Source organism: Polypterus senegalus, chromosome 2 (assembly GCF_016835505.1).
Source record: "Polypterus senegalus isolate Bchr_013 chromosome 2, ASM1683550v1, whole genome shotgun sequence".
NCBI lineage: Eukaryota > Metazoa > Chordata > Cladistia > Polypteriformes > Polypteridae > Polypterus > Polypterus senegalus.
Genome location: NC_053155.1, coordinates 313,650,733 through 313,671,663, shown reverse-complemented (window position 1 = coordinate 313,671,663; position 20,931 = coordinate 313,650,733). Strand labels below are relative to the sequence as shown.

The 20,931-nt window shown below is 40.1% G+C and overlaps 1 protein-coding gene across 1 annotated transcript in view; it reads right to left on the bottom strand.

Moving 5' to 3' along the window:
- The window catches only part of LOC120524075 (transmembrane protein FAM155A-like), a 568,921-nt gene extending 548,267 nt beyond the window's left edge, over window positions 1–20,654 (bottom strand). Inside the window, exon 1 of the mRNA XM_039745931.1 lies at window positions 19,252–20,654. Coding sequence (XP_039601865.1) covers window positions 19,252–19,980 — 729 coding nt within the window. The 5' untranslated portion in view covers window positions 19,981–20,654. The remainder of the gene's footprint in view (window positions 1–19,251) is intronic.
- Between the last annotated feature and the right edge of the window lie 277 nt (window positions 20,655–20,931).

Sequence of the window (20,931 nt, the reverse complement as noted above, 5' to 3'; positions counted from 1 at the left end):
GTATTTCAAATGTTTATTTTGATGATAATAACTGACAACTAATGAAAGTCCCAAATTCAATATCTCAGAAAATTCGAATATCAATTAAGACCAATGCAAAAAAAGGATTTTTAGAAATGTTGGCCAACTGAAAGGTATGAACATGAAAAGTCTGAGCATGTACAGCACTCGATATTTAGTTGGGGCTCCTTTGGCCTGGATTACTGCAGCAATGCGATGTGGCATGGAGTCGATCAGTCTGTGGCACTGCTCAGGTGTTAGGAGAGCCCATGTTGCTCTGATAGTGGCCTTCAGCTCTTCTGAATTGTTGGGTCTGGCGTATTGCATCTTCCTCTTCACAATACCCCATAGATTTTCTATGGGGTTAAGGTCAGGTGAGTTTGCTGGCCAATCAAGAACAGGGATACCATGGTCCTTAAACCAGGTACTGGTAGTTTTGGCACTTTGTGCAGGTGCCAGGTCCTGTTGGAAAATGAAATCTGCATCTCCATAAAGTTCATCAGCAGCAGGAAGCATGAAGTGCTCTTAAACTTCCTGGTAGATGGCTGTGTTGACCTTGGCCTCAGAAAACACAATTGACCAACACCAGTAGATGACATGGCACCCCAAACCATCACTGACTGTGGAAACTTTACACTGGACCTCAAACAACGTGGATTCTGTGCCTCTCCTCTCTTCCTCCAGACTCTGGGACCTTGATTTCCAAAGGAAATGCAAAATTTACTTTCATCAGAGAACATAACTTTGGACCACTCAGCAGCAGTCCAGTCGAGGCGCTTCTGACGCTGTCTCTTGTTCAAGAGTGGCTTGACACAAGGAATGCGACAGCTGAAACCCATGTCTTGCATACGTCTGTGTGTGGTGGTCCTTGAAGCACTGACTCCAGCTGCAGTCCACTCTTTGTGAATCTCCCCCACAGTTTTGTTTCACAATTCTCTCCAGGGTACAAGCGGTTATCCCTATTGCTTGTACACTTTTTTCTACCACATCTTGTCCTTCCCTTCGCCTCTCTATTAATGTGTTTGGACACAGAGCTCTGTGAACAGCCAGCCTCTTTAGCAATGACCTTTTGTGTCTTGCCCTCCTTGTCTAAGGTGCCAATGGTCGTCTTTTGGACAACTGTCAAGTCAGCAGTCTTCCTCATGATTGTGTAGCGTGCAGAACTCGACTGAGAGACCATTTAAAGGCTTTTGAGTTAATTAGCTGATTAGAGTGAGTGTGGCACCAGGTGTCTTCAATATTGAACCTTTTCACAATATTCGAATTTTCCAAGATACTGAATTTGGGACTTTCATTAGTTGTCAGTTATAATCATCGAAATTAAAAGAAATAAACATTTGAAATACATCAGTCTGTGTGTAATGAATGAATCTAATATACAAGTTTCACTTTTTGAATGGAATTACTGAAATAAATCAACTTTGTCATGATATTCTAATTTTATGACCGGCACATGAATGCCACGGATTTAGAAAATACGCTTTGATTTTCTGCACACTTTCTTGCATTGTAGATTTAAATTAGATGACTTCACACCCAAAACAGGCATTAAAAGCAATTTAAAAAATGTAGAAATTAAGAATAAGAAAAGTTTGCACTTGAGAAATCGAATGCAATGCGAAGTAAAACTCGGTCTGCTTTTCTCATCCTGCACGCTTCCCATGGTAGTTTCAAATTGTTCATCAAGCTAAAGGAAACCCGGCTGTTCCTTTCTTATAAAACAAACTAACGAGGCATTAACGGACATCTTAATAATGATCCATTAATTAGCAAAGACTTAGAGATGACATAATAAGCACAAATACCGCCTGAAAATCGAGAAGGTGAATGCCACTATACAGTTGATATTAAGGATCTTCATAATGCGCATGTGCCGCTTTGTTTACCGAATACGCTAAGTGTGGCGAGGCGGTGCCACGTGACTAAAGATTAATGGGAAACTTTAATAATGAAATTATTTCTCAGCGTCATTATAGGTAGTATATGAATGATGGACTGAAAATTCATGTTTATACTTAACTCTAATAGTTTGTATTCCTATTACGTAATTTAAACAAAAAACATATTTGCATTTTGTTTAATAAAAATTCCGCCCGAAAAAACTGCCGTCTGCGGCGATCGCAAAGTTACCACACGCTGACCCTGCAGGTTATTACTAACATGACAAGTTCATCAAAGCTATGGATACCCAGCCTACTTTATTTTACAATTAAAGCTCGGGCAGCTTAAGTGAGCCATTCTCGAACGAAATGAACCAGCAGCCCTGAAGCTTCAAGTCCCGCATCTCCGCCTCTGCACCACACTGCCTGAAGAGAACTTTCTTGGCTTCAGCGCTACTTGAAAAATCTGATTACAAGTCATTATCATTCATGCCTTTAAGTCACACTAAAGCTGCTGACCAGCTGCTGAACTAACACGGCTTTGTTCTGACGCATGGAAGAGGCCTGTCAGTCGTGCGCCTGACCTCGGAAAGCGACAAATACATCTGCAGCGTTATTGACACAGAGACTAACCGAGCCGGGCTTGGACACCGGAGATGCAAAATCATTACAACACCAGCGAGAGAGAGAGAGAGAGATAATAAATAGAAGAGGAGAAGATTAAACAGGAAATACACTAGATAGATAGATAGATAGATAGATATGAAAGACACTATATAATAGATAGATAGACAGATAGTATGATGTAGTGGTTAAGGTTTTGGCCTTCCAACTGTAGGGTTATGGGTTCAAATCCGGCTAATGACAACACTTTGTGACGATGAACAAGTCACTTGACCTGCCTGTACTCCATTTGGAAAGACAAAGAAGAAATGTAAGCAATTTTATTATAAATGTTGTAAGTCACCTTGGATAGGAAATCAGCCAAATAAGTAAATGTAAGTGAAAGACACTACACTGACCTAAAGGATTATTAGGAACACCTGTTCAATTTCTCATTGATGCAATTATCTAATCAGCCAATCACATGGCAGTTGCTTCAATGCATTTAGGTGTGTGGTCCTGGTCAATACAATCTCCTGAACTCCAAACTGAATGTCAGAATGGCAAAGAAAGGTGATTTAAGCAATTTTGAGCGTGGCATGGTTGTTGGTGCCAGACGGGCCGGTCTGAGTATTTCACAATCTGCTCAGTTACTGGGATTTTCACGCACAACCATTTCTAGGGTTTACAAAGAATGGTGTGAAAAGGGAAAAACATCCAGTATGCGGCAGTCCTGTGGGCGAAAATGCCTTGTTGATGCTAGAGGTCAGAGGAGAATGGGCCGACTGATTCAAGCTGATAGAAGAGCAACTTTGACTGAAATAACCACTCGTTACAACCGAGGTATGCAGCAAAGCATTTGTGAAGCCACAACACGCACAACCTTGAGGCGGATGGGCTACAACAGCAGAAGACCCCACCGGGTACCACTCATCTCCACTACAAATAGGAAAAAGAGGCTACAATTTGCACGAGCTCACCAAAATTGGACAGTTGAAGACTGGAAAAATGTTGCCTGGTCTGATGAGTCTCGATTTCTGTTGAGACATTCAAATGGTGGAGTCAGAATTAGGCGTAAGCAGAATGAGAACATGGATCCATCATGCCTTGTTACCACTGTGCAGGCTGGTGGTGGTGGTGTAATGGTGTGGGGGATGTTTTCTTGGCACACTTTAGGCCCCTTAGTGCCAATTGGGCATCGTTTAAATGCCATGGGCTACCTGAGCATTGTTTCTGACCATGTCCATCCCTTCATGACCACCATGTACCCATCCTCTGATGGCTACTTCCAGCAGGATAATGCACCATGTCACAAAGCTCGAATCATTTCAAATTGGTTTCTTGAACATGACAATGAGTTCACTGTACTAAAATGGCCCCCACAGTCACCAGATCTCATCCCAATAGAGCATCTTTGGGATGTGGTGGAATGGGAGCTTGGTGCCCTGGATGTGCATCCCACAAATCTCCATCAACTGCAAGATGCTATCCTATCAATATGGGCCAACATTTCTAAAGAATGCTTTCAGCACCTTGTTGAATCAATGCCACGTAGAATTAAGGCAGTTCTGAAGGTGAAAGGGGGTCAAACACTGTATTAGTGTGGTGGTCCTAATAATCCTTTAGGTGAGTGCATATAACAGGTACTGTAGATAGATAGGAAAGTTTCTATGTAATTTAAATACAGAGAGGGCATGATTAAAGGCAATACAAAATTATTATATTGAAAGATAATATTTAATATAAGTGAAATATAGATAATAGATAGGAAGTTACTACATAATAGATAGATAGATAGTGTGATATTTGGCCGGCTTATCATACCGGCCAATAACCCCAGGCCGCCAGATGGAGCCCTCCCTGCAGTATGGAGGTGCCCCGAAGACCAGCAGGGAATCATGGACGATGTAGTTTTTATCCTCAGCCCTGCTGGATACCTCAGAGGCTGCAAGAGGGTGCTGCAGGGAGGACCGAGGACTCATTTGTGCCCTATGACCCGGAGGCTCGTCATAGGAAGAGCGACGGGCTTCCGGGGATGAAGAAAAGAACTTTTACCTGACCCGGAAGTGATTGAGGATCACATGGACTGGGGATTGAGAACACTTCCGGGTCAGGGAATATAAAAGGACTCTGGGAGCTCCCAGACGGAGAGCTGAGCTGGGTGGAAGGGTGGTAAAGTGTCTGAGAGCTGGAGGATTGTATTATTGTGTTTATTGGTGATAATTTATGAGTATAGTGGTGGAGAGTGTGCTTTGTGCACTGTGGCAACAAAATAAAGTCAACTGTTGGACTTTTACCTGGTGTCTGGAGTCGTGGACAGGGGTTCAAGGGAGCGAGAGCGCCCCCTATCTACCACAATAGATGGGAAATGCACTCTAGATAGATAGATTTAAAACAGACCCTAGGATTATTTTTACAATTACAGCCATACAAAGAGACATCAGAACAGAGTTCTCTTCCTCCCTCTACAGACTGGATGATTGAAAACCTTACCACCTCTGACATCACTTCCACTGCTTGTCCTCCTGGACCCGCCTCTTCCTGCCTGGCTTGTATTTAACTGGAAGCGTCAACATCTTGGAATGTCTAGTTTCAGTCTTGCATCTTGTGAGATGTTCATTTTGCTGAAAAGCACTTGATTATTTTTTCGTTTACAATATACAGAGTTGTCGTGTCACCCCAGACCTTTTTCTGTCTTTGTCCTCTTTAACAGTGGATGGAAGGATAGATAGAGTGAAAGGCACTATAGATAGATATATAGATAGATATCACCAGTTCAGAAAGAAGCATGCAGTTTTAAATGCTGTTTATTGAACATTCGCTCTCTTGGCAGTAAAGCTGTTTTGGTAAATATTATATTAAGTACAAAATCTGATCTGTGTCTTCTCACTGAAACCTGGCTTAGTAAATGTGACACTGTTCCCCTAGCTGAGGCGTCACCAGATGGATACTCGTTCCTTCATAAGTCTAGAGATTCTGGTCAAGGAGGAGGCCTTGGAATAATTCATTGTAACAAAATGCAAATCACGTCTAAAAATTTAGGCAACTTTACATCCTTTGAGGCATTCATTTTAAATATTAAAACAGATTCCAACACAATTATAGTGCTAGTCTACAGACCACCAGGGCCATATTCATTGTTCATGACTGAATTTAGCAACCTATTATAATATGGCTATAAATTATGATCACATAGTACTGATGGGGGATTTTAATGTACACATTGGAAACTGACACTTTTAACAAATGTTTTACTTATTTATTAAATTCAGTAGGATTTTGTCAGATTGTCAAAGGTCCAACTCATAATCATAACCACACATTAGATTTAATTATAACTTACAAAGTTGAAATTCAAAATTTAAATATTACTCCATTAAATGAAGTTATTTCCAATCACTACTTAATTACATTTGATTTAGTCCTGCCCATGCCAACGCACTCACAGATTAAAACAAAGACAGTGTGACATCTAGATTGTAATTCTGCTTCAAAATTTATAGATACCTTGAGTAAGTCGAGTGTAATTGTGGAAAACCATTTAGATCAGTTAACATCAAATGTAAACGTGGAAAACAATTTAGATCAGCTAACATCACATTATAATGTGACCTTGAGAGATGCTCTGGACACAGTGGCTCCCCTAAAAAAAAGTGATCAAAGCACATAGAAACTCTCCCTGGTTTAATGAAAACACTTGAGATCTTAAATTAGAGTGTCAAAATCTGGAGCGCAGATGGAGAACAAATTGCATGGACAGGGGGTGTTAATAAATATAAAAAAGCTCTCTTTAAAGCTCGCTCAGAATACTATTCTACATTAATAGATAGCAATAATAAAAATCCTCGGGTACTGTTTAGAGCAGTGGCTAAATTAACAAATGGGAATTCAGATCAACAGTGCAAAATACCAACAGATATTAGCAGTACAGACTTTATGAACTTCTTCAATGAGAAAATTAAAAATATAAGATCCCAGATCTCAGCATCACAGTACAAACCAAATACTAGCTTAGCAGACCCTGCCTCACATTGCATTCAGCACTTTAGTCATTATAATCCTGTAACTGAGCAGGAAGTCTTAACGTTAATTTCTAAAATGAAACCCACTACTTGTTCCCTAGATCCAGATCCGCCAACAAAACTAGTAATAAGAGCAATGGATGTTCTTGCAGAGCCTATTTTAAACATTATCAATAGTTCATTATTAAATGGCACAGTACCAGATGTACTAAAAATGTCAGTCATTAAACCATTACTTACAAAGTCAGACCCACACATACTAAATAATTATAGGCCTATTTCAAATTTACCCTTTCTCTCTAAAATACTAGAGAGTCCCACCTAACACATTACAATTTATTTGACAAATTCCAGTCTGGTTTCCGCACTGGTCATAGTACAGAAACGGCACTAACGCGGGTTGTAAATGACATTCTGATATCCTCTGATGAAGGAAACTCCACTGTAATTATGTTGTTAGACTTAAGTGCAGCATTTGACACCACTGACCATTCACTTTTACTGCACAGGCTAGAAAATGACGTTGGGCTCGCAGGCATTATGCTCACTTGGTTTAGTTCTTATTTATCAAATCGATTCCAATATGTACAGAAATGTGCTGACAGTACTCCATCATTATACACAGAAGTTCAATATGGTGTCCCGCAGGGCTCAGTACTGGGACCTTTACTGTTTTCACTTTACATGCTTCCACTGGGATCTTTCATTAGGAAACATAATGTTAATTTTCACTCGTATGCAGATGACACCCAGTTATACCTTTCATTTAGATCAAATGAAGTTTCTCCAATGTTTTCTTTAATTAGTTGTGTTAGTGCATTAAAGGAGTGGATAGATGAGAACTACTTATCTTTAAACTCAGATAAAATAGAGATGTTAATTATTGGAGGGAATGGCGTTGATCACAAAAGTATTGTGTCATCATTTAACTCAGTTGGAATCACCATTAATGTTACTGAATCAGCCCGCAATATCGGAGTTATCTTTGACTCTGACATGTCATTTAAAGCGCACATTAAAAAGTTGTCCAAATCATGTCTCTTCCATCTTAAAAACATTGGGAAATTAATTCATGCATTTATTTCTTGTAGGATTGACTACTGCAATGCGGTGCTCACTGGATCTTCAAACGGTTCTTTCTTCAGCCTCCAGTTAATCCAAAATGCTGCTGCAAGAATTATTACAGGATCAAGAAAATACGAACACATAACTCCAGTTCTTAAATCCTTACACTGGCACCCGGTTAGGTTTAGGGCAGATTTCAAAATCCTCCTTTTAACATATAAAGCATTAAATGGCCGAGGTCCGACTTACTTGTCTGAACTTATCATGACTTACAAACCTGAGCGCACATTAAGATCTCAAGATGCCGGTCTGCTTCTGATTCTAAGGATTAATAAAATATCAGTGGGATGTCGAGCTTTTAGTTACAGGACCCCCTAAACTGTGGAGTGGTCTGCCTGCTACTATAAGAGATGCCCCTTCAGTCTCAGCTTTAAAAGACTCACTACTTCAGTTTAGCACACCCTGACTAGAGCTGCTGATTAACTGTAGAGACTGCATCTCTGTTGTTAGTCATTAGCACTAAAACATAAGTAACATGATAGTTCTAATTTGTTAGTAAGCCACATCTGTTCTGTTTCTTTTCTTGGTGCTCAAATGTGGCACTTGGTGCCACGGCCCACCTGCCAAGTTGTTTTGCCTGCCTAAGGTAAAGTCATCCCTGATGGAGGATGGCAGGTATCATCGAGTAGAGTGGTCCTTTCATCGGATTGGCTGACTCAGCGCTGTTCCAGCTGTGGAATGGCCAATTGGAGAGGCAGCTTGATGGCCGAGGTCTCCAGGACTCTAAACAAATCCAAATCCTATGATGCGATATCGTCTCCTGTTAAATTCTGCTCCGTACTTGTAATATTTTTATTTTTATACTGTATTGAGGATTTGCTCTCTTCTGTGTATTGTATTGTATTGACCCCCTTTCTTTTTGACACCCACTGCACGCCCAACCTACCTGGAAAGAGGTCTCTCTTTGAACTGGCTATCCCAAGGTTTCTTCCATTTTTTTCCCTACAACGGTTTTTTTTTTAGTTTTTTCATGTCTTTTTAGAGAGTCAAAGCTGGGGGGGCTGTCAAGAGGCAGGATCTGTTAAAGACCATTGCGGCACTTCTTGTGTGATTTTGGGCTATATAAAAATAAATTGTATTTTATTGTATAGATAGATAGATAGATAGATAGATAGATAGATAGATAGATAGATAGATAGATGTGAAGGCACTATAAGATAGATAGATAGATAGATAGATAGATAGATAGATAGATAGATAGATAGATAGATAGATAGATAGATAGATAGATAGATAGATCCTGAACAACACATTCAAATATGAAACATACTTTCAATTAGAAGACATTACAATGGAATTTAAATGGAGAACAAAGACGACAATCAGACTGAACCATGGGTCATGGTGCCATAGAGTTAGACAGAATGTTAAACAAGCTCTCCCATTCTGTTCACTCAGTGTCTCCAAAGTAATTTTTAGCAAACTTTTAAAGGTCCCTAAATCTCTGTCTTCCACCATACTACTTGTTAACAAATTCCACGTGCCTATAAACAGACAGATAGTTAGGAAGGACACTTTATTACAGACAGGAGAGGTATAATGTTAAATAAAAAGTCAGGGAAAGGCAGTATAAAAATAAATGCAATCATAAGGATTTTGCAATACAAGAAGATTAATTTATGAGGTAGATTATGATAGACTGGAAAAGAGGAGGCCCAAAATACAAAGGAAAGAGATGCACTGTAAGCATAAACAGTACAAAGGAATGTAACTAAATAATAAGATCAATTGATCTCCTATATAATAAAACACTGGGGTCTGTGTCAGGTCTCTTTGCACAATCTGATTGGTCAGTTTGGCTTTTGTGATGCAATCCAAAGAGGAAGTGAGATTGTGGAGGAGTAAAGGTGTAGGAGGCCCGCTGAGAGTCGCCTTCAAAGCTTGGAAGTATAAATGTGGACAGGAGGTGAGCAAGGGACCTCAAACCTGACAGAGTCTGAGAAGTGGGCTTTATGGGGAGGCACTTGACAGAGGGGGGGAACCAGCCAGGAGACATTCAGACACACAAGGATCCCAAAAGAAAGGTGCTCAAGGTACATGTAGGCCAAGAGGTAATAAGTATTTTTAAATATTTTCAATTATCTGTCTCAACAAATAATGTGGTTAGTGTGTATATAAAGTGCTAAAACTACAAATAAGAAATATACTTTACAAATTAAATAGACAGAAAAGTAACTATAAAATCTAAACTAATTGCTACAAAGGATGCCCGACTAGACAGACACAGTACAGGAGCCCCGGTTTGCATTGTCACCTCTCGTTTCAGGTCAACATATTACAACAGAAAGCCCCACCTGTTTTAGTGCATCACAGGCGGAAAGAAATCTTTAATTCAAATGTTGTCATTAAGCAACTGGGGTATTAAAAAAGTGTTTAAAATATAATCAGTTTCTAAATGATAATTTCAGTCCTTCAGAACCTAGGATTATTAAAGTGACATTCAACAAATCAAACAAAAGTGGTGTGCTTGTTTAAAGGTCAAACCAACACAAGACCTTATTTGCAATTTAAATGGTGTTAAATGCTTGCCAACTCTAGCCATACACATTTTAACTAATTACCCAGGATAATGAATTGCTGCTTCATACTGAAACACAGCAGGACGCAGTTTTCACTTCCCAGCCACATCATCACACAGTGCTAGGGTTGAAAGTCTGCATGTGGGCCTCATGGTACTCACCGACTGGTTGGGGGGGCTTGGGGTGTTTACGGGGGGCCGTGCTGAAGTGTGTCATGTGGATGGGAGAAAATTCAAAATAATCATTTTTAGATGGTGTTGTAGACAACCTTTTATTGGCAGTTTAATATACAGTAAATACAATTGTCCATTGTTAAAAGATGACAGTTATACATCAATTTAATAATCTCTGGTGATTTAATATGGGGCTCAATTTGTGAGATCGAGCTTATGAGTGGTTTCACAGATGAAATGGGAAATGGTGGCAAAGAATAAATAGCTCTTATGTCATTATTATCATTATTATAATTAATTGTAACAAACCTCCGATACGGGCTGGCATGGACCAATATTACCCAGTTTGAGGGAGAAAAGTTACACAAACTATACACCTCATTGACACAATAGGTGGCAGTCCTCTTGATCGACGTGCCAATGTGGATGTCCGTAAGGCAGGCTGGGAGTTGTAGTCCAGTAGAGCAGCCCTGCAATGTTACATCCATACCACCAGGGGGAGCTGCAGGGAAATATTGTCCTCAGTTCAGAGAGCTTTTGCCTGACCCAGAAGTGTCTCTGGTTGGTAGTGTTGTGACCCCAAAAGTAGAATTCCCTGTTTGGGTGGTCACAGTCAGGAAGGAAGTGGGCAAAGATCACCAGAAGGAAAGGAGGAAGGAAGGAAGTGTGTAGATTTGTGTTATGATCAATCTTCATTTGAGTTTATATTAAGGTTGGTGTGGGTGTATTGGATGGTTTTGGGGCTTAGTGGCGCCCCTTACAGGTCACATATTATTATTATTATCCATCCTAACTACATGGTCATGTGGGTCTGCTAGAGCCAATCCCAGCCAACACAGGGTGTAAGGCAGGAAATAAACCCTTGGCAGGGTGCCAGCCCACCGCAGGGCACACACACACACACCAAGGACAATTTAGGACCACCAATGCACCTAACCTGCATGTCTTTGGACTGTGGGAGGAAACCTATGCAGACACGGGGAGAACATGCAAACTCCACACAGGGATGACCCGGGAAGCGATTCTGGGTCTCTTAACTGCAAGGCAGCAGCGCTACCACTGCGCCACTGTGCCGCTTTTATTATCCACTGTACAAAATATAGGATGACCTCAAATAAGCTCCTGGAACAAAATAATCCCATGATGAAACAAAAGACAAAGAGGCTAATTAGAGCAAAACAAAGAACAGTATGTGTTAACAAAGGGATGAGACAAACAATGAACTCCTGTTGACTGTCTAGTCCATGGTGGTGCTGATCCCAGGTTTTACAACCAAGATAGGTCCCTAACACAAAAGTTCTAAAATTGCTTAAAATGCCATTCAGAGGGGGAAATGGCAACAAAAACCCTGGCTAGTTAAACAAAGGGCAAGGTATGCTCTTCAAAAGTAAGAGATTTATTTCTACTATAATGTTTGAAGAAAAGTAAACTCTGCAAAGCTTAAAAAGGCAAAAGGTGTTGAATGAACTAATCAGTGCAATCCAAGGCAAGTAAAATCCTAATGTGAAATCAAAGGCAAAGTCAAAAACAGAACATAAGGTGACAAAATCTAAAATATCAGAAAAAAATACTGTAAGTAACTAAAACTCTCAGGCACTCCAATAGGCATCCACAACGAACTGCAAGGAGGAGCGGGCTGGCCCCAGGAGCCCCTTGATGGTGATGGGCAGGTGGTCCCGCCTCCTGACAGACCACCCACAAGATACACCGAACATTAAGGAAGATAAACAGATACATAGAAACTACATGGCTGATAATATTAACATAAAAAAGGAAACAGAAAATGAACAAAACAGACGTAAAAATGGCATTTGAACCCCAGCCAGATGAGGAACCCTGGTTGAAATAGGACACCATGCCCTATGGCTCTGACTGATTGTGGTCTTTGTTCTCCATTTAAATTCTTTTTAATGTCCTCTTCATGAAATTGAAAGTATGCTTCACATTTTAATGTTTTGTTAACAATATGTAATCTATCTATCTATCTATCTATCTATCTATCTATCTATCTATTATATAGTGCCATTCTCATCTATCTATCAATCATATAGTGCCTTTCATATCTATCTATCTATTATATAGTGCCTTTCACTTCTATCTATCTATCTATCTATCTATCTATCTATCTATCTATCTATCATATAGTGCCTTTCACATCTATCTATCTATCTATCTATCTATCTATCTATCTATCTATCTATCTATCTATCTATCTAGGTGGCAGGTGGTAGTGGTGTGCAAACTGTAACACAAAGGGAAATTAAAAAAAAATAATAAAAAAATAATAGTAATAAGCCACTGGGACCCTAATGGTCAAAATTGTAGAATCCAGTGTAGTCTGCCTTGTCTATATTTTCCTAGAGAGCCAGTACATGAAATTTGGTCCAGATTAGTCTGAAGGTTTAGGATTGTATAGGGAACATATGGATGTCCATTTCATATTTCAGCATTTCTCAACCTTTACATATTTGCGACCCGAGTTTTCATAACAGTTTTAATCGCGCCCCCCTATCGTTTTTTTAAAAGGAGTCCACTAATACCAATTTTTTCTTTTTTAATTAATGATATATCATAGATGCATATTTTATTATACCTACTTAAATTGGTTTTGGTTTCAACAGATGTATTTGTCATATTTTTGATTCTTGGTTTCTTTTTTTCACATCTTTGCAGCCCCTTTTTGTTAATTTGCGACCCCCTAGGGGGCCTGGCCCAAAGTTTGACAACCACTGTCATATTTTATGGATTGATAGATGTTAAAGGCACTATATAATAGATAGATAGATAGATAGATAGATAGATAGATAGATAGATAGATAGATAGATAGATAGATAGATAGATAGATAGATAGATAGATAGACGCATGTCTTTTGGTGGCTTCTGGCTTGATGCATAATTTTGAAAACAAAGGCACAATGAAAAAGAAGTATTAAGCTAATATAAGTTACACACGTTATACTTTTGCTGATTTTAAAAAAGGATCAATTTACAATCCTCGTTCCTATTAACTAGGTTTAACTTGGATCAGTTTTTGAACCCTTGTCACCACTGACCGTTTTCGAGCCCTCCGCCCCATTAACTACCTTTCTCAGATCAGTTCTTGAACCCTCCATCAACAACTTTTCTGGACAAGCTCCTGCACCCTGATTACCATTAACCACTTTTTAGGAAAAGTTTGTGATCACTCATCCCCATTTATTATTTTTCTAGGATCAAATTCATAACCCTAATTCCCATTCATCACTTTGTTCAAGTCAGCTATTATGGTCCCTTCTTTCTGTACAAGTTCTTAAACCTTACTCCCCATTAACTATTTTTGCATCAGTTATTGAACCCTCATCCCCCTGAATCTCTTTTAGAGGATGCGTTCTTGATTCCTCATTTCCATTAACTATTTTTAGAGGGCCAGTTTTGAACCCTCATTCATGTGAACCACATTTTTAAATCTGAAAACAAAAAGCAGTTCAAGCGACTTAGGGTTCAAAAACTGGTCAGAATAAAATGTGGTTGTTGTTTCAAAAAACGTCCCTATGAAATTATTTAATTGGGGAGTGAGGCTTTAGGCGGTTTAGGGGGATGAAGGTCCAGAAGCGGGTCTGGTCACTCTCAGAGTTCCTCCCAGGTTGTATACTTGGTTAGGGTTAGGGACGAATAAGGGCTCTCGTGGGCTCCATAGCCCATTGCTGAATATTTAGTCTGATCCCAGGGATGCCGAGAGATGCATAGGACACCACCACTTACCTTTTGGGAATTGTTTTTGCTGAGTTCTTGTCGTTTTTAAAACTGGGTTCTCTGTGCTAGTTTTCTCACATAATTGAACCAGTAAAGGTTATACAAAGTTTTTTGTTGTGGTAGTCAGTTGAAGAATTTATTCCACGTGGGTGAAAATTGTTTCTGCTGTGTCCCAATTCCAATGTGTATTATCTTTCTCTGTGTGGAAGAATATGGTTAGGATTAGGGTTAGGATTGTGAATCCTCATCCTCACTAACCTCACTTTTTCATGGCAAACAAGCTACCATTGAATACCCAGCTAAACCATTTCAGCTTTCATTAAAGCTCATTCTTGTATTTATCAATGCTGTTTTCTGTTAAGAGTCATTCTGTTATAAAGGATCACTTGCAATTGTAGTGGAAACGTATTATTCAAATAGAGAACATTGAGTAATGTGAATATACTATGATAGAATTTTAAACTAAAGACAAGCTGTTTCTTTTACAATAAAGGTGTAGCAACAAAGAATACAATAAGTTAATTATCTTAAACAGCTACACACTTTTTAATAGAGAGAGAAAATACAAATCATTCCTGCAAATGACAGCTCAGGTTGCTTGTATTCATGCAACAGCGTAGGAGTCGATGATGGCAGCTGGCGCCTGGTCAGGGCTCGGTGTGCATGACTTGATATTTTGCTAGTGTCATCTATTCCTAATTTTTCAGATTTCTATTTTGTTACATGAGAGTGCCCTCTGGTGTTTGTCCAAATCTGGAATAATTCCAAGGAAGTCAAGGATCAAAACATAAGGATTTGACGATTACAGGCAAAGCACAACATACCAGTTGAAACTGATAAAACTGAATTCAAGGCAGCTCAGTAAACGGCCTTGGAAAGCACCTTCTATTTCAGCTTTTCTTAACCTTTACGTATTTGCGACCCGAGTTTTCATAACAGTTTTAATCGCGCCCCCTCTAACTTTTTTTTTTTTTAAAGGAGTTCACTAATACCCAATTTGTTCTTTTTTAATTAATGATATATCATAGATGCATACTTTATTATACCTAGTTAACTTTTATCGACATTTATCTAACTCGATATTTATTTTTCTAGTATCAGAATGTAGTTTTAGTTATTTTTTTTTTGGTTTCAATAGATGTACTTTCATATTTTCGATTCTTGTTTTCTTTTTTTCACATCTTTGCGCCCACCTTTTTGTTACTTCGCACCTCCCAGGGTCCCACCCCACAGTTTGAGAACCACTGTTCTATGAGGTCACATCTCTCCTTCTGGGTCTGCAGCACCACAGAGCCACCAGTCTCTGAATGTCTATACTGTATGTGCCACCACCAAGGCGTGGAGGAGACTTCCTCTCCTCCTCAACTCACTTCCAACACTAGCGTCCTCAGTAAATTCTCTTCCCAGACACCCACTGGACAAAAAGGAACTACCACCCAAGGTGGCCTCTTGCCTTTGTACAGTATCACGCAGAGAAATTCTCCATTTACCACTGTACATTTCACTCTCTGTGGTGTCTGAGCCATTTGCTGACTTGTACCATCCATGGGACACCATTGTACTTTGAAACACCATGCAACCACACGCAAAAACACAAAGAAAGCTGGAAACACAAAACTTCAACTGCTTGGCAAACACAATGGAAACACAGCAAAAGAGGTGACATACTGGACTTCTATCAGTTTAGTTTTAAGTATGCAAATATTGGCATAACAGGAACTACCACAGCTATGCTGATGACACACAACTATATTTATCAATAGCACCTGATGACCCTGACTCTGCTGTTTCACTAACACAATCTCTTACTTGTGTTTCTGAGTGGATGAGTAGTAATTTTCTCAAGCTAAATAAAGAGAAAAATTAAATTTTAGTGATTGGCAATAATGGATAAAATGAGGTTATTAGAAATAAACTTGATGCATTAGGATTAAAAGTCAAGACGGAAGGTAAAGAATTTAGGGTTAATTATTAACTCTGACCTGAATTTTAAATCACATGTTAATCAGATCACTAGGACAGCATTTTTTTTTTTCATTTTTCAGATAGATAGATAGATAGATAGATAGATAGATGTGAAAGGCGCTATATGATAGATAGATAGATAGATAGATAGATGGATGTGAAAGGCACTATATGATAGATAGATAGATAGATAGATAGATAGATAGATAGATAGATAGATAGATAGATAGATAGATAGATAGATAGATAGATAGATAGATAGATAGATAGATAGATAGATATTGCCTGTTCCTTTGGTTTAATTAACAAGATATCACCTGCCAGTAATTCAATGCTGGGCATTGACATGACTAGTAAAATAAACAAAAATAAATATATTTTGACATAGAAATTCATATACAGTAATTTAAACCAATAATCAAGTTTCTTTTTGACAAATAAACTTCCCTCTTTTGATTTAATCTCTACACTTGTAAACAAGGAAACACATTTTCTTGATAGTGTTGTCTTTTTGGATTACAGGAATACATTTCTCCAGTAAAGGAAAATGAAAAATAAGAACTGACAAACATTGCCTTACTGAACTCTGTGTGTGTGTGTGTGTGTGTGTGTGTGTGTGTGTGTGTGTGTGTGTGTGTGTGTGTAGAAAAATGCATATTTGATACTACAGTGAAGAGGGATCATTCACCCTATTAATTCAATGTTGGACGGCTGCACGAGGAGGTGTAAGAAGGTGCTAATTTTTTTAACAGATCATGACAGCTTAAAAGGTGTTTTATTACATGCGCATGGTAAGTATCTAAGTTTGTCATTAGAAACTCAAACCTGCTCTGAAAAAGAAAAGCTGGCTGCATGGAAGGCAGGCAGGGATCATTTGATTGCTCCAAGCGGTATAATTTTAGATGATCACATCATGTTGTTTACATTTGTTTACTTCTCTACTCTAAATTGGCTAGAAGCAATGTTCTCTACTTAAATGCACTTAATATTGTATTAAGCAGAGGATGCAATGCAGTAAAGGCAGAGAACTGAAACCTGCAAACTGATTGAAGACGTCAAGTCCAGGCCCTCTTCCATAATGTATCTGTTTGTCATTGGACACATCTGGCCCTTAAAAATGAAGTCTTCATTGGCAGTATCTAAGGCTTCTGTTTCACAAGCAATGGTTCAATCGTCGTTTCCTTTTGGCAGACTCGGCGCACAAGTCTCAGCACCACGGACAGCGCTGTCGTTCGTGTTCCGTCTAAACGACTCGACTTGACAGAATTTTATTGACACCCAAGTTTCAGCACCACGGACAGCAAATCGCGTTCATTCTCTGCCTGAACTGCTCAGATGGATAGAATATCAGTGAAGCCCCCAGACCCTTGCTTCCGAGTTCAAACGCATGTCATACTCCTCCAGTGAACAACCACCCTCCACTCTGCCCGTGGCGTGTAAATGAAGCGTCAGCCAAGTGTGACCTCTCCGCGCGCGTGCTTTATTTCTCTCAAAAGATCTCAAGGATGGCAGCTGTCAATTCAGGGCATACACTGTATTAGAAATGACTCGAGCGTGTCACCCGGTTATTGCCCTATCAAACGGCAGTTTCAGTAGATTATGTTTGAATAGATACAATAATTGAATACAAGATCAATACATGGTTTTACATCGAATTGAGAGAAACTGTATCTTGGGGGAAATATATATAACATGTTAATAAATTGTTCACCATTTCTTTCACTCTATAAGCGTGTGTGCGTGTTTGTCCGTGTGCGCACGCATACACACATTTCTTCACACTGAGTACAGAATACAAAACAAAATTAACTTCGCCATCCAGTAGAACGACTCCATTGCGGTCACCACCATAGTGCTGTATATCGGCTGTAACATTACCACACAGGTTCCAATCACATATCAGCTTATTCCAACGATGATTTAATTTAAATATTCAAAGAAGAGCCGGCAGTGGTGCACCGACTGACAGACACATCGATGATTTAATATCAAGCTTGGTTTTTGCTGATTGGATGACACCTTGTTGTCAAACTACAGCACGGCTCGAATACACCACACTGCTATCCTCGTGCTTCGCAAATGAGTCAGTCGATACTGAGATCTCTTTCACCTTTGGATTCGGGGTGTGAAAAAAAAAAAAATCATCTCTGCGTCTCGGCGTAAAAAATGAAGCTACGGCGACTCTGCGCTAACTTCTACTTTCAGCGAAAGCAGCTGAGCAAAAAGAGGCATTGAGCCGGAATCTACACTGCACGAGTCTCTGCTGGACTCCCTGTAGAATCCGAAAGGGGTTACGCTCTGAATAATAATGAGACTTATTGAAATTCTGTCATCACGGTTTCACCAAAGGCTACTGCAGTGATACTTGCAGTCATCGTCATCACATACCTTTCAGAATGAGCACCAAGAAATTCAGTGACAATATGCAAATGTACTCAAATATAAATTATGATGGGGTGAGGGGTGGGGGGAGGAGTTTTCTGTATGGGGGTTAAAGGCTACGTTGAAATCAGCTTCACAAACCATGGCTACTATTTAGCAATTAGCTTGCAGAGAACACTGCCCGCCACTCTTATAACGTTCCGATCGTCTTATCAATCTATACCAGCGGCACTGACACAACACCAAACCGACCGAAATATACACACCAACCATTTCTTGCCTCCAGTCCAGAAACCCCAGGATGGGAATAAATTTCCCGAGATAACAAGTTCCAGAGAGTCCTAATATTGTCCGCATTGCTAGCTGCAGGGAAGACCAGCGGCGGCAGTTCCCGTCGCCCATTAACACCAGCACATTATAGAATTAACAATCACTCTAAGAGCCACAGTCCATTTAGAAGCTTAAAATTAATCTCCCGATACAATGCTTTAGTGCCAGGGACGTGCGCGCACGCCAAAACGGAGGAATCGCATGCAGTTTTTGAAAAGAGTTGTGTTAACAGTTAATGCTCGCCTCAAGGCAACCTCGCTCTGTCACATGCTCGTGTTAATACACAGTAAATCCAAGCAGACAGCGCATCCGCCAAATGCGAAGAGAATGAATATACATTTCCAAAGACTTTTTTTTTTTGTTTACCACACCGCATTTATCCGCAACTAATAGACATCTGTTGCCATGACGACGGCAAGATCCAACTCCCAGGACAAACCCGCTACTTTCTTGTGTCGGGCGAAAAAACAGAGAAGAAATGAAGAAGAAGAAGAAGAAAAAAAAAGTCAGCAACCCTACCTTGCAGTCTTCCAAGCACGAGTTTACAGAATATCCATCCGAGAGTAAGAATTTGTGAATCATAACCTCAAACTCTTCATATTTCTCCTGAGCATGCTGGTCATAGAGCTGGTACGCCTGAATGCATTGACTGCATTCGGATAAATTACCATCCGTAGCCACTTCAAGGCTACAGTTTAAATTGTCCGGACTGGGCAAATCGCTAAACAAATCCAAAAGAGAATAGGAATTACAAAAAGAAAGGTAAAAATCGCTTAAATTCAAAGATGTGGGTATTGTATCCTCACTCATGCTTCTGCAAACAGATTCAGCGTCTTCAAAAGTAAAACAGTTTTTAGATAAACTATGCGGATGACAAGTTTCTAGTCGCCACCACGGTTTGGTAGAATTCCCTATAAAAATAGCATTCTTGTCTTTGCTGAGGCTGTCGGGGGGTGAATGGAGGGCTGACCAGAGTAGATGCTCTGTTGATGATGAGAAGTGATCGCTCATGTTGGCGGATGCGAACTTGTCCTGCAGCTGCTTGTCTCTGGGTCGCGTCAGTTTCGCCTCGGCACAGAACCACAAGTGATCAGAGAGCAGGACAGTAAAAAACAAGAGAGATGCTAAGGACAGTCGCCATTTCTGAGCCCTTTCTGAATCGGCAAAAGGTTTCTCGTTCTCTCGGGGTGCAAACCAGATTTTTAAGCCGTCATCTTGCTGCCGACACATCCAAGCACCCCTGGTCATATTTTGGGAACGCGCAGCACTGACCGACTCCACCGTGAGGACTCCTTTGCCACAATATGCATTGACGTGAGAATATTCTGCTTGTATTTCCCTGTTAAACGTTGGCTTTGAGGTGCTTCTGCCTTTTCTCCGCAATGATCTGCTATTCCCATCCAATTAGTGCATGCAAAGAGATTATGCCAGGCATTGTCATATCACGGTTATCCATGGCTCTCTTGAGAAAAACCTACTTCTCTGTGACAGCATGCCTCTCTCGTTCCTCTTGAGTGTGCTGAGCTTTCTCCCTTTCCGTAGCTCAGCTCTCAGCAGCCTGCGCTCCTCTTAACCACCGAGCATCAGGGTTCGCGAAACTCACGCTTGTCTCAGCCGGGCGATTTTCTCCTCCGTGTCTGGGCAGAATGCCGTGGCTCTAGCCTTTTGATTTCTTCAATCATCTTGGTCCTCTGCTAAGTTGCCGCCATGTTCTTCTTGAAACACTTTTTGGGGGAGCGGGGTCATTTGCGTCATCTCCAGCCCCGCGATCTCTCCATCCTGGCGCAATTGCGGGTCTGCTCGCCAGCATCAGATACGACAGAGGCTTCAGCTCATCTGCACATGCTCGACTCGATCACGGCTCTTCAGATGATTTGCTCCAGACCGCCTTCTTTGACCTGTTAACAGGTATGTAAAAAAAAAAAAAATCACATAAAAGTCGCGACAGGTTGTATGTATGTGTGCGCGTGTGTGCGCGCGTGCGTATGTATGTGTGTACACATGTGAGTTTGTGCGCGCGCTCAAATGCGGAGAAATTAGTGCAAATGCACGTATCGGGTAAGTGTCAGGTCAATATAATTCCCCCCCTAAACATATGGCATTTCTTGTTAATAAATAGAATGAATGCGTGAAATCACGACATTTATATATATCGTATTTATGGAATTTTAAAAGCAAACCCACTGCAAAAAAAAAAAA